The 15298-nt window shown below is 39.6% G+C and overlaps 1 protein-coding gene across 1 annotated transcript; it reads left to right on the top strand.

Annotated features, from left to right (window-relative positions):
* Positions 1 to 625: 625 nt before the first annotated feature.
* Positions 626 to 14772, top strand: LOC131936601 (beta-1,3-galactosyl-O-glycosyl-glycoprotein beta-1,6-N-acetylglucosaminyltransferase). The gene is made up of 6 exons (XM_059293662.1): positions 626 to 1499; positions 9698 to 9851; positions 10429 to 10564; positions 11328 to 11409; positions 12589 to 12762; positions 13601 to 14772. Exons 1-6 carry the CDS (start codon positions 938 to 940, stop codon positions 13909 to 13911), a joined length of 1419 nt encoding a protein of 472 aa, XP_059149645.1. The 5' UTR covers positions 626 to 937; the 3' UTR covers positions 13912 to 14772.
* Positions 14773 to 15298: the final 526 nt, after the last annotated feature.

The following is a 15298-nucleotide window of genomic DNA, read 5'->3' as shown; positions in this document are numbered from 1 at the left end:
ATATATATATATATATATATATATATATATACTAGACCATGAACCTGTTCTACGTCGCTATTTACATCATTATCTCGACCAGTTAAAACATGTTATTGGCTGAAACTGTCACTAAGATCACGTGATGTGAGGTCACGCTTACAGACAGGATATCAATGTTATCAGACGAGACACAAGACGCTAATGACCTGGTATGTGGGTTACACATAGACGACCGCCAGACGACCGGAAGACGGCCTACAACCAACGCCCCGCCCGCGATTATTCCACGAATAATGTTTGTGTGTTTCACATTCTACCTGGCTTTGGCTTTACAATAGTTTTTTTTTCTCCCCCCCCCCCTGCAGTCAGTTCACCACGACCCCCAGTTGATGACGTCACAGCCGTCAAGGACCGTCGAGCGGGCAAGACAAAAACTAATTAGGCGGCGCGGCTAATTAGGGCTAAGTATATCGCTGTATCAATGGTGGCGTCTCCCAGCGGCCACTCTCTCCGCTCGCTACACTCCACGGAGTGTAGGAGTGTCGCGTTACAGGAACTGAGGATCTGATGGATTCTGCCTGCTTGGACTGTGTCAATATTCTATACACGTCGTTTGTAGACAGTGTCAATGTTCCCGTCAAGTCAAGGTTCTGTGTCCATAATTTATTAGTCGACTTGGATAAATAATCGATTACTTTCCCATCGGATATTATTACCAACGGAACACAACTACTAATCGAATACATGTGTATGGAGGATTATACTACACGGGATTATCGAATATGAATGTATTGTGACAACTTTATAGTAAAAGTATCGAATATTCATATACTTTGATGATTACATTATGGAAGTATCGATTATATACCTACAATCACGACTCCTACATCAAAGTATCGAATATTAAATCATTAAAACCACTACATGATGAAAACATCGAACACCACCATTCAACATGAAAGTTGTCCGATTAAATCTGAGCTCGTTAAATCGAACTTTGACCTTTGTTTTGCTCCTGATGACTTTGACCACGACCGTCTACGTCCTACGGCTGGGCATCACCTTCCAGCCGCTCTGCAGAGACGACTACCAGAACGTCGCGGGTTCGGCTCCCAACGGCACCGACCCCGCTCACTCCGAGAAGTACTCCCACCCCAAGTATGACGTCATACGCGAGTACCACTCCCGTGGGTTAGGATTACGTCACAAGTTCAACTGCCGGAAGCTTTTCGAGGATGATGAGCACGAGCATGAGAAAGCCTCCATGTACAAGACCGCTCACGAGAAAACTTTCACCACATTCCCCGACAACAAGGCTCCGAGCCTGCTCAAGGACTGCGAGGCGTTTAAGCACATCCGAGGGTACAGGAACGAAACCGGGTCGGAAGAGGAGCAGCGGTTTCCCCTGGCGTACGTTGTGCTGGTACATCGGGACTTTGAGCACCTGGAGAGGTTGTTGAGGAGTTTGTACATGCCGCAACATTCCTTCTGCATTCACGTGGATGCCAAATCTCCAGGTAAGTTTGTCTCACCTGTTTTTTTTTCAGATAATCTTGTTTCATCTTTGTTGGCTTCTAGATAATCTTATTTTACCTTTGTTGGCTTCTAGATAATCTTATTTCACCTTTATTGGCTTCTAGATAATCTTATTTCACCTTTATTGGCTTCTAGATAATCTTATTTCACCTTTATTGGCTTCTAGATAATCTTATTTTACCTTTGTTGGCTTCTAGATAATCTTATTTCACCTTTGTTGGCTTCTAGATAATCTTATTTTACCTTTGTTGGCTTCTAGATAATCTTATTTCACCTTTATTGGCTTATAGATAATCTTATTTCATCTTTGTTGGCTTCAAGATAATCTTATTTTACCTTTGTTGGCTTCTAGATAATCTTATTTCACCTTTGTTGTTTTTAATATAATCTTGTTTCACCTTTGTCGCCTTGTAGTTTTCTAAATAATATTCTTGTACCAGTTGTTTTCTAGATAATCTTATTTCAACTGTTGACTTCTAAATATATTTTTTTCAACTGTTGCTTTCTAGAAATTCTAATTTTACCTGTAGTTTTACCTCTTGCTTTATAGATAATCTTTTTTAAAACTGTTGCCTTCTAGATAATCTTATTTCAACTGTTGCCGTCTAAAATTTCATTACTATAAAAATGTTAAGCATTGATTAATCCTCAGTACAAAAACATATTTTAAATGTAAAAAAAAAACGCAAATAATTTTTTATATGTGTAGATGAATTGGACTTTGTCCGATTTAAAAATAAGGGTAAATTAAGCCGTGTAAGATAATAAAAAAATAATCGTAAGGCTAAAATTAAAATATTTCAGAAATTTAATATTTTTAGAATTAATATTATACAAGTTGCAATTGCAGAGAACTTTAAAATATTTTTTTGAGTTTAAGGCTACATTTTTTATTTATTTTCATCAAGTTTAAGATATAACCTGATGTGTTACTTACGTAAGACAAACATTCCTATACAGGAACTGATTGATATTCTGAAAACCCCTCTTTAAAAAAACTCATAGTAATTTGTATTAAAAACTTTGCCGATACAATTTTAAAGTCGTCATTTTTTGCTTTTAATTTTTTTGGATAAAAGTATACAATTAAAATTGTTTTTGGCTTTTTATTTTCAATTTAGCTTAGTTACCAAAATACTAAAAACATAAATTACATCAAATCTTTAGTAAGGTCTAACAAAAATCAAACAATCAGATTATAACCGCATTTATTTTATTAACATCGTACATGATTTTTTAAATCTTTAAACGACCTTTCGAATAATAGGTAGGAAAAGTCTATGTAATCATACTAAATTTTAAAAAATAATTCTTTAGTAAAATATGGCAAGCGATAAAATTATAGTTACATTTGTAAAAATTAAAGCCTTTCGGGAACCATCGATTACAATTATATTTATACTTTTGTATCGAATATAAGCCGTTGAAAACCGTTTAGAATTATTTTATCAATTCATATATTTTTTTCAAGAACTACCCTCAACCTCTCCTTGAAGTCGACTGAAATGGGCAGGGAGAGTAAAACAATAAAAGTCAGAATAATTATTCTCCATGATAAAAATACACATTAGTGATATATGGTGTTTAGCGCAGTATTGTATTTATATTAAATAACATAACATCCCCAATCACCACAACACACTGACTCTACTAATCCAAATAAAAAATACAAGTGTTTGCTAAATTACTACTATATTATTTGTAATTATTTCTTTGACTATTTCTACCAAAATGAAACCGGAAGTAATTTTGTACTTATTACACAAATGCTATACAAATATTCAATTTTGGTTGAAAATATGCTTTCTGGCAACAACCAAGTGGAATCACTTTGGAACCACTTTTTCCTACCTATTGTGAGACTAATCTCAGTTGAGTCCATTAGAATGTAAATATTGAAGGATTCGCAGGTGACCGCAGGTTGCAATTTCTTGCCGCAGGTTCCCCATATTTGCGAAGGTGACCGCAGGTTGCTGCAATGTTGCGCATGTTGCCGCAGGTTGCCGCAGGTCATAGACCACTGTTCTTGCTAGATGCAAAACTTGCTTTTAGCCGCAAGATTTATTTGGAAAAAATGATGCCATATGTAATCAACTTATAAACTCTTAACGCCACACCAAATTAATTGTTGACTACTCTCAAACCAATTAATTCTTAAAATCTCGGCTAATTATTTCGTAACATATCACCGTCTAATTAATATTTAACACCCTCCAACTAATTTGCCAAATGATTTTTTTTCGACTTTTTCATAACCGGATCTAACATCATCTCCTGATTAAATATTTCTCTTTAACGTTAGCCGCTAAACAGTTTTACAACAAACATAATTATATAATATATTGCATTGTGTCTCCAGTGTCCTACCTCACCCCTCCCCCCCCCCCATCCCACATATTAATTCGAGATTTTCCCTAAGCGGATCTAAACGCAGACGCGACGCCTCATCTTTCAACATGTCATCTAAACGTCAACGTGAATCTACTTACAACAAACATTGAAATCTACTGCATTGTGCATCCAGTGTTAACCCCCCCCCTACCACTGCACCGATTCAACTCGCTTGGCTTTTAGTCTCTAGAAATTTCTCAGAAGATCCGTTGCCTGAAATCTGACACCGATCGTCGGCGAAGGGCGGGAGTCAAACAAGAACAAAAGTGTATAGAAAATATAGAAAACTAGCAGGCGGTCCGTTATGCTACGGGGAATTACGAAATATCTTGAATAGAAATGTTTTTTGTTGTGTCGCACATTGGTGGGGGGGGGGGGGAGGGGGGGAGGGGGGGATTGGGTTTGTCGATTGGGTATCTGGGATTGGGTGTATGGGATCGGGTGTATGATCAAGTTGCATGAAAATATTATTATTTTTGGAATAACATATTTTACTTTTTTATGTGTGGTCGGCGGTCAACCACTGACCCCCCCCCCCCCTCCACACACACCAAACTGTGGGGTCGGGCAGCACGGTAGTTCCGCCACGGCTTGCCGTTGAAGATTGTGGATTGTGATTGTGCATTGTTCAGCTAATGATTCCGGTCATCTTTAGTAGAAAGAAATTTTGCTTGAACCTTGTCACTCGGGACAACACAATTTGAACATGTGTGTGTGTGTGGGGGGGGGGGGGTGGGGGGGGGGGGGGGGGAATGAGGAGGTGGGAGTGGCCTGCAAGTGAAGCAAGGCAAGACTCCTGGTCCCGAGATCACCTGGAGTGCGCAACTGACTAAGATTAGTAATCTAATTAAGAAAAGCGAAACGCATTTGTCACCTTCGCTATTCAGTAACTCTAAAACTTTGAATGTTGAAATACCACGAAAACTTAAAAAAAAAATTAAACAACGAATTAGGGGACTAGTCTAGTCCATCGTGTCCACATGTATGTGTGTTTGTAGTTTGTGTGTATGTGTGTGGGGGTGTGGGATTGAATTAAAAATTCCTGTTCTGACATTTTAAGATTTATAGATGGTGTTGTATTACGGAATGAAATTGAAGTTCCTTTGGTAAAAATATGTTCATGTGGATTTTTGTTTTCAATTGTTACGCTAGTGGTGCTGGTATGTTAGTGGTGTTGTTACATTGGTGCTGTTGTTATATGGGTGCTGTTGTTACATTGGTGCTGTTGTTACATTGGTGCTGTTGTTGTTACATTGGTGCTGTTGTTGTTACATTGGTGCTGTTGTTACATGTGTGCTGTTGTTACATTGGTGCTGTTGTTACATTGGTGCTGTTGTTGTTACTTTGGTGCTGTTGTTGTTACTTTGGTGCTGTTGTTACATTGGGGCTGTTGTTACATTGGTGCTGTTGTTGTTACTTTGGTGTTGTTGTTACATTGGTGCTGTTGTTGTTACTTTGGTGCTGTTATTGTTACATTGGTGCTGTTGTTGTTACATTGGTGCTGTTGTTGTTACATTGGTGCTGTTGTTACATGTGTGCTGTTGTTACATTGGTGCTGTTGTTACATTGGTGCTGTTGTTGTTACTTTGGTGCTGTTGTTGTTACTTTGGTGCTGTTGTTACATTGGGGCTGTTGTTACATTGGTGCTGTTGTTGTTACTTTGGTGTTGTTGTTACATTGGTGCTGTTATTGTTACTTTGGTGCTGTTGTTGTTACATTGGTGCTGTTGTTGTTACTTTGGTGTTGTTGTTACATTGGTGCTGTTGTTGTTACTTTGGTGTTGTTGTTACATTGGTGCTGTTGTTGTTACATTGGTGCTGTTGTTGTTACTTTGGTGCTGTTGTTACATTGGTGCTGTTGTTGTTACATTGGTGCTGTTGTTGTTACTTTGGTGTTGTTGTTACATTGGTGCTGTTGTTACATTGGTGCTGTTGTTACATTGGTGCTGTTGTTACATTGGTGCTGTTGTTACATTGGTGTTGTTGTTGTTACATTGGTGCTGTTGTTGTTACATTGGTGCTGTTGTTGTTACATTGGTTCTGTTGTTACATGGGTGCTGTTGTTACATTGGTGCTGTTGTTACATTGTTGCTGTTGTTGTTACATTGGTGCTGTTGTTACATTGGTGCTGTTGTTACATTGGTGCTGTTGTTACATGGGTGCTGTTGTTACATTGGTGCTGTTGTTACATTGTTGCTGTTGTTGTTACATTGGTGCTGTTGTTACATTGGTGCTGTTGTTACTTTGGTGCTGTTGTTGTTACATTGGTGCTGTTGTTGTTACATTGGTGCTGTTGTTGTTACATTGGTGCTGTTGTTGTTACATTGGTTCTGTTGTTACATGAGTGCTGTTGTTACAATGGTGCTGTTGTTGCTTATTGCTGTGAAGTATTTGTGATTGCTTTTCCTGTAGTTTTGCCACATTTCGTATTTGGACTCCATGAACACATGAATTGTTTACACTAACTGCCTTATTAATTAGTCTATTCCACATCAGCCACCAAAAGCTCCATCAGTAAAGGTCACCACACACCAAAGGTCACCACACACCAAAGGTCACCACACACCAAAGGTCACCACACACCAAAGGTCACCACACACCAAAGGTCACCACACACCAAAGGTCACCACACACCAAAGGTCACCACACACCAAAGGTCACCACTCACCAAAGGTCACCCCCCCCCCCCCCACCATAAAGCAACATCGATCCAACGATGCTAATAATCCCAAGGGTCAGACGAATAATTTGATTTGCTCCAACTCATAACTGGTTATATCCCCTTGGCTGACTAACGTAAATCAATTATTTCCCTTTCACCCTTAACAATGCATTATCTCCCCTCCTACTGATATACCAATCTAAACTTTGCACATTATAATGAACTCTCAAATCTTTATGTCAAATATTTTGTCTCAATGTTTACCTAAACTCCTCACATAAGACTCGGCACATACCTATTACCTCCCTTGCGCCATCTTGTATTTTAAAATAATTTGTGACAATTAGAAAACAATAACCGGTCAATGTTCTAAAATTGTAAAGTCTTAGTCTAACATGGCTTGGTGTGGCTATGTGTGGTAGCCTCTAGTCTTAGGCAACTATTACCTTTGAGCAATAAATATACACGGACATAGAGACGAACGGTATAAACACCTTATATATATGTATTATACCTACTAGATATTATTACCTACTAGATATCACAATGTGTTAAAGTAAATTATCAAGTAATTTATTTATAAAATATCAAGTAAATTATCAAGTAAATTATTTTAAAAAATTATACAGTAAACTATATTATCAAGTAAATTATGAAGTAAATTATCAAGCAAACTATAAGGTCAATTATCAGGTAAATTATCAAGTAAATTATCAGGTAAATTATGAATTAAAGCATCAAGAAAATTATCAGGTAAATTATCCCAATAAACCATCAAGTAACCAACAAAAAGTAAATTTTCCAGTAAACCATCAAGTAACCAACAAAAAGTAAATTATCTAGTAAACCACCAAGTAACCAACAAAAAGTAAATTATCTAGTAAACCACCAAGTAACCAACAAAAAGTAAATTATCCAATAAATTTTCCAGTAAACCATAAAGTAACCAACAAAAAGTAAATTATCCAGTAAACCATCAAGTAACCAACAAAAAGTAAATTATCCAGTAAACCATCAAGTAACCAACAAAGAGTAAATTATCCAGTAAATCATCAAGTAACCAACAAAAAGTAAATTATCCCGTAAACCATCAAGTAACCAACAAAATGTAAATTATTAAATAAATTAACCAGTAAACCATCAAGTAACCAACAAAATGTAAATTATCCAGTAAACCATCAAGTAACCAACAAAAAGTAAATTATCCAGTAAACCATCAAGTAACCAACAAAAAGTAAATTATCCAGTAAGCCATCAAGTAACCAACAAAATGTAAATTATTAAATAAATTATCCAGTAAACCATCAAGTAACCAACAAAAAGTAAATTATCCAGTAAACCATCAAGTAACCAACAAAAAGTAAATTATCCAGTTAACCATCAAGTAACCAACAAAAAGTAAATTATCCAGTTAACCATCAAGTAACCAACAAAAAGTAAATTATCCAGTTAACCATCAAGTAACCAACAAAAAGTTAATTATCCAGTTAACCATCAAGTAACCAACAAAAAGTAAATTATCCAGTAAACCATCATGTAACCAACAAAAAGTAAATTATCCAATAAATTATCCAGTAAACCATCAAGTAACCAACAAAAAGTAAATTTTCCAGTAAACCATCAAGTAACCAACAAAACGTAAAGTATCCAATAAATTATCCAGTAAACCATCAAGTAACCAACAAAAAGTAAATTATCCAGTAAACCATCAAGTAACCAACAAAACGTAAAGTATCCAATAAATTATCCAGTAAACCATCAAGTAACCAACAAAACGTAAAGTATCCAATAAATTATCCAGTAAACCATCAAGTAACCAACAAAAAGTAAATTTTCCAGTAAACCATCAAGTAACCAACAAAAAGTAAATTTTCCAGTAAACCATCAAGTAACCAACAAAAAGTAAATTATCCAGTAAGCCATCAAGTAACCAACAAAACGTAAAGTATCCAATAAATTATCCAGTAAACCATCAAGTAACCAACAAAACGTAAAGTATCCAATAAATTATCCAGTAAACCATCAAGTAACCAACAAAACGTAAAGTATCCAATAAATTATCCAGTAAACCATCAAGTAACCAACAAAAAGTAAATTATCCAGTAAACCATCAAGTAACCAACAAAAAGTAAATTATCCAGTAAATCATCAAGTCACCAACAAAAAGTAAATTTTCCAGTAAACCATCAAGTAACCAACAAAATGTAAATTATTAAATAAATTAACCAGTAAACCATCAAGTAACCAACAAAATGTAAATTATCCAGTAAACCATCAAGTAACCAACAAAAAGTAAATTATCCAGTAAACCATCAAGTAACCAACAAAAAGTAAATTATCCAGTAAGCCATCAAGTAACCAACAAAATGTAAATTATCCAGTTAACCATCAAGTAACCAACAAAAAGTAAATTATCCAGTTAACCATCAAGTAACCAACAAAAAGTAAATTATCCAGTTAACCATCAAGTAACCAACAAAAAGTAAATTATCCAGTTAACCATCAAGTAACCAACATAAAGTAAATTATCCAGTAAACCATCATGTAACCAACAAAAAGTAAATTATCCAATAAATTATCCAGTAAACCATCAAGTAACCAACAAAAAGTAAATTATCCAGTAAACCATCAAGTAACCAACAAAACGTAAAGTATCCAATAAATTATCCAGTAAACCATCAAGTAACCAACAAAACGTAAAGTATCCAATAAATTATCCAGTAAACCATCAAGTAACCAACAAAAAGTAAATTATCCAGTTAACCATCAAGTAACCAACAAAACGTAAATTATCCAGTTAACCATCAAGTAACCAACAAAAAGTAAATTATCCAGTAAACCATCAAGTAACCAACAAAACGTAAAGTATCCAATAAATTATCCAGTAAACCATCAAGTAACCAACAAAACGTAAAGTATCCAATAAATTATCCAGTAAACCATCAAGTAACCAACAAAAAGTAAATTATCCAGTTAACCATCAAGTAACCAACAAAACGTAAATTATCCAGTTAACCATCAAGTAACCAACAAAAAGTAAAGTATCCAGTAAACCATCAAGTAACCAACAAAACGTAAATTATCCAATAAACCATCAAGTAACCAACAAAGTTTAAATTATTTCCAGAGTCCCTGAAGACTGCCGCCCACGCCCTGGCTGAATGTTTCCCCAACGTCGCACTGGTATCCGAACCCCAGACCATCATCTACGCTCACATGACACGGCTGATGGCGGACATCGTCTGCATGAGGGATCTACTCGAGCTGGACCAGAAGTGGAAGTAGGTCACGTGTGGGGGTGTGGGGTCATGCAGGTGTGTGGGTGTGTGTGGGGGAGGTCATGCAGGTGTGTGGGTGTGTGTTGGGGGGGGTCAAGCATGTGTGGGTGTGGGGGGTCAAGCATGTGTGTGTGGGGGGTGGTGGTTCGTGTGTGGAGGGTCTTGTGTTATTGGTAAAAGTGTCGGATGTAGTTGTGAGGTGTATCGGGTGTGGGTGGGTGTGTGGGGAAGGGATCCAACATGCCGGGGAGGGGGGGGGCATGTGTTGGTGGTGAGATTGTAGTGGATCAGATGTGTGGGTGTGGTGGTAGGTGTGTGTTGGATTAGGTGTGGACGTCAGGTGGGGGGGGGGGGGGGCTAGGTGTGTGGGTAGGTGTGACTGTCAGGTGTGGGGGGGTGGGGCTAGGTGTGTGGGTAGGTGTGATTGTCACGTGGGGGTCAGGCTTGATAAATCAGGTGTGTGTGGGTAGATGTGGGGGGGGGGGGTAAATTTAGAATGTCAGTATACAGGTGTTGTGGGAAAGGGGTCAATAAATCCAAGCGTGATAATTCCTGCTACAACCTACAAAACCTGTTTCAGATACCTGATCAACTACGCCGCCACAGAATTCCCACTCCGTTCAAATCTTGAAACGGTGCAAATTTTAAAATCCCTGAAAGGTCGAAACGACATTCACGAATCTTACAAGGCCCGGATACCGGAGCGCTATAAATGGGTCAGTTTTATTTTAACTCGGCTCTAATCTAGTCGGTCTTTGTGTCAAGTCTCGGGGAAATATGACACATGGACACAATAACACTCGATTGACAATAACGGTGTTTTGTTGTAGCGAGTCTTCGTTGAATGATTCGGGGAACAATATCTGAAATAGTGACGTCAGCGGTGATGATAAAAATGGAGTCCATGTGAACAGTTCCGCTTGAAAACATCGGACGTGAGGTTGAATGTGGGGGTGGAGGATGTGAAAAGGGCTGTTTCACACGTGTATATATATATATATATATATATATATATATATATATATATATATATATATATATATATATATATATATATATATATATATAATACGTATATGGTGGCAGGACAAATGACCGACCATATATCAGAGGGACAACAATTATTTGAGATTTGATTGTTTGATGGATTGTATCCATTGCTGTAGATCTTGAAATCAAATGGATGCTGTTGTCTGCTGACTGGTTTGGTGGTAGGGGATGGTGGTTGTGGTGGATGGTGTGGCGTTATGAGGGTGTAGTTAAGGCGTGACATCGGACAGGAAGATATACCTAGAGATAAATTTAGAAGATGAACCTAGAGATGAAGCTAGATATAAACTTATTCTACTTAATAATTTTTTTAGCCCGGGTAGGTGGTGGGCGTTAAATGTTTGCAATCTGTATCTTATATCTTTATCGCATATTTAACTGACGACATAGAAGACCACACATATAGAACCCTCGCCGTATGTGTTTCAGGAATATGCAGTGGTCAACGGCCGGATGAAAGCCACCACAGTGACATTGGCACCACCACCCCACAACATCACCATAACCAAAGGTAAAAGTTCACCACCCCACATCACCATAACCAAAGGTAAAAGTTGACCACTCACAACATCACCATAACCAAAGGTAAAAGTTCACCACCCCACATCACCATAACCAAAGGTAAAAGTTGACCACCCCACATCACCATAACCAAAGGTAAAAGTTCACCACCCCACATCACCATAACCAAAGGTAAAAGTTGACCACTCACAACATCACCATAACCAAAGGTAAAAGTTCACCACCCCACATCACCATAACCAAAGGTAAAAGTTGACCACCCCACATCACCATAACCAAAGGTAAAAGTTCACCACCCCACATCACCATAACCAAAGGTAAAAGTTGACCACGTCACAACATCACCATAACCAAAGGTAAAAGTTCACCACTCACAACATCACCATAACCAAAGGTAAAAGTTCACCACCCCACCCCACATCACCATAACCAAAGGTAAAAGTTCACCACTCACAACATCACCATAACCAAAGGTAAAAGTTCACCACTCCACATCACCATAACCAAAGGTAAAAGTTCACCACCCCACCCACATCACCACCATAACCAAAGGTAAAGGTTCACCACCCCACCCCACAACATCACCATAACCATAGGTAAAAGTTCACCACCACACATCACCATAACCAAAGGTAAAAGTTCACCACCCCACCCCACATCACCATAACCAAAGGTAAAAGTTCACCACCCCACCCCACAACACCACCATAACCAAAGGTAAAAGTTCACCACCCCACCCCACAACATCACCATAAGCAAAGGTAAAAGTTCATCACCCCACATCACCATAACCAAAGGTAAAAGTTCACCACCCCACCCCACAACATCACCATAACCAAAGGTAAAAGTTCACCACCCCACCCCACAACACCACCATAACCAAAGGTAAAAGTTCACCACCCCACCCCACAACATCACCATAAGCAAAGGTAAAAGTTCATCACTCACATCACCATAACCAAAGGTAAAAGTTCACCACCCCACCCCACAACATCACCATAACCAAAGGTAAAAGTTCATCACCCCACATAACCTTAATCAAAGGTAAAAGTTCGCCATATCTATTAGTATTGACCTTCTCACTTCTCCTCCCCTATTTGACCATGTCTATTGACCATGTCTATGTCTACTAACCATCTCTACTGCCCCCCCCCCCCAACTCCCACAGGTCAAGCCTACAACACCTTCTCCAGAGAGTTCGTTGAGTGGGCGTTGACCGACCCCAAACCACGTGACTTGCTCAAGTGGAGCGAGAAGACGTACAGCCCGGATGAGCACTACTGGGGGACCCTCAACAACCTCTACCACAACCCCTTTTTACACACCCCCGGGGGGTTCAAAGGTGAGATCAACACCCTTCCCACCCCAGTAGACACTAGCTTTTGGTTACTTTTTACTTTCTCGTATATACGAGATATCCCGAGTTGCCATCTCCTATTGTTTCATATAAGAATATTCGAGAAAGTTTAGGGGAGATTACTCCCGGTTTATTATTGAAGTTTCCCAACGATTGGTGTTTTAAGGCCAAAAATAGTTTGGAGTGTGGAAAATGAAAATAACATTAGGGGCTATTTCATATTCAAACGGGTGCAGATTTAGGGTGTCATTAAGAACCGTGACCTCAGGGGTTAATTAGGGGTCGTCAGCTGGGGAGGTTGTCTGTTGAAATAAATTCATTTGAGGGTGCAAGGCGGTAGTTAGGGGGTCGTGGTACTGGAATGTCCTCACTAACAACCCCGTGCAGAAAGGTGGGGCGTTTGTGGAGATTGTTTTCTTGGAGGAATACTCATGTTTTCTTGATGTCCTGCGAGTGTCCTCTTGTCATGCGAGTGTCCTCTTGATGTCCTGCAAGTGTCCTCTTGATGTTCTTCATGTGTCCTCTTGATGTTCTTCATGTGTCCTCTTGATGTCCTTCATGTGTCCTCTTGATGTCCTGCAGGATGTCCTCCTAATTAAACATGTCCTGATTTTATCTCGTGTCCTGATGTCCTCATAATCTCTTCATGTCTTTGTGATGTCCTTCTCGGTTTCCCCTGATGTCCTTGTGTTCTCTCTCATCCTTGTGTGCCGATGTACTGCTAGTGTCCCCTTGATCTCCTTTATATGTCCTCTTGATGTCTTTAGCGTGTCCTCTTGATGTCCTCCAAGCTTAACCACCTCTGCCACCCCCTCCCCAACAGGTGAACCCGACAAAAAAGGCTACATCACCAAGTTCATCAGCTGGCAATACAGCAACCCCAAGTTCAAATGTCAAGGCCAGGTCATCCACAGCATCTGCGTCTTCTCGGCACGTGACCTTCCCACCATGCTCTTCCAGAACCACATCGGGGCCAACAAGTTTGACCTGACCTTTGACCCGGTGGCCTATGCCTGTATGGAGGAGTACCTGGAGAACAAAACGGCTTCGACCTTGCCCTTCAACCTTGCCTTCTACAAGAGACTCTACTTTGTCCACATGAACAGTTCACACAGCGGCCTGACCTCGAGTTGACCCCGGGCTGACCTTGGCCTGACCTCTAGTTGACCCCGGGCTGACCTCGGTCTGACCTCGAGTTGACCCAAGATCGACCTTGAATTAACAATTGGAGCCAGAGTCGACCTCTGAGTCCTAGTTGATCTTGAGGTGACCTCACGATGACCTCACGATGACCTCGAGATGACCTTCTGTTGACCCATAGTTGACCCACTGTGCATGCTTAGCTAAACGCTATGCCAGTAAATGTCTCTTATTGTTCCCAAACGCTAAAGACCCTGTGAAGTATCCCAAGTAAAAAATGCTCTATCCTAACTACAGCCATGTTGTTTCCTAGCAATAGTGCATTGTATCCTAATTACAACTTGTATCCTAATTACAACTTGTACTATAATTACAACATGAATCTTAATTACCACCTGTTCTATACTAATTACCATATGAAGCCTAATTAACATCTGTTGTATCCTAATACCATGTTGTATTTTAATTACCATCTGTTGTATCCTAATTACAACATGCATCCTAATTACAACTTGTATTCTAATTACAACATGAATCTTAATTACCACCTGTTGTTAACTAATTGCAATATGAAGCCTAATTAACATCTGTTGTATCCTTATTACCACCTGTTGCTGCTAAACCCAAGAGTACATCTATGTTGATCCTGATTAAAACTTAATTACAAACCATCCTGTTCTGGAAACGCTATATGACATTCCATGTTTGACCTTTTCAAAGGTCAGCCAGACCTGTTACTCTTGTCTTATCTACCCAAAGGTCACGCTAAGAGGGGAGGACTCTTCTAATGACTCGCGTGTAGATTAGATTGGAAGAGTTACGGTCCCTGGGATAGTCCAACAGTCCCCCACACAATCCCCCACACCACCCACACAATCCCCCACACCAACCACACAATCACCCACACCACCTACATAATCCCCCACACCACCCACACAATCCTCCACACCACCCACACAATCCACCACACAATCCCCCACACCACCCACACAGTCACCTACACCACCCACACAATCCCCCACACCACCACCACAATCACCCTCACCACCCACACAATATCCATCACCATGCACACAATCCTCTACACCACCCTCACAATATCCTACACCACCCACACAATATCCTACACCACCCACACAATATCCTACACCATCCACTCACCTACACAATATCCCGCACCTCTTCACAATCCCCCACACCACCCACACAATCCCCCACACAATATCTTGCACCACCCACACAATATCTTGCACCACCCACACAATATCTTGCACCACCCACACAATCCCCTACACCACCAACACAATCCCCCACACAATCCCCCACACTACCCACACAATCCCCCACACCACCCACACAATCACCTACACTACCCACACAG

The sequence above is a fragment of the Physella acuta genome, unplaced genomic scaffold (genome assembly GCF_028476545.2).
Source record: "Physella acuta isolate Inbredline_101_S28 unplaced genomic scaffold, ASM2847654v3 ptg000181l, whole genome shotgun sequence".
Lineage (NCBI taxonomy): Eukaryota > Metazoa > Mollusca > Gastropoda > Physidae > Physella > Physella acuta.
Note: the sequence above shows the minus strand (reverse complement) of the source record. Positions and strands in the feature narration are given on the sequence as shown.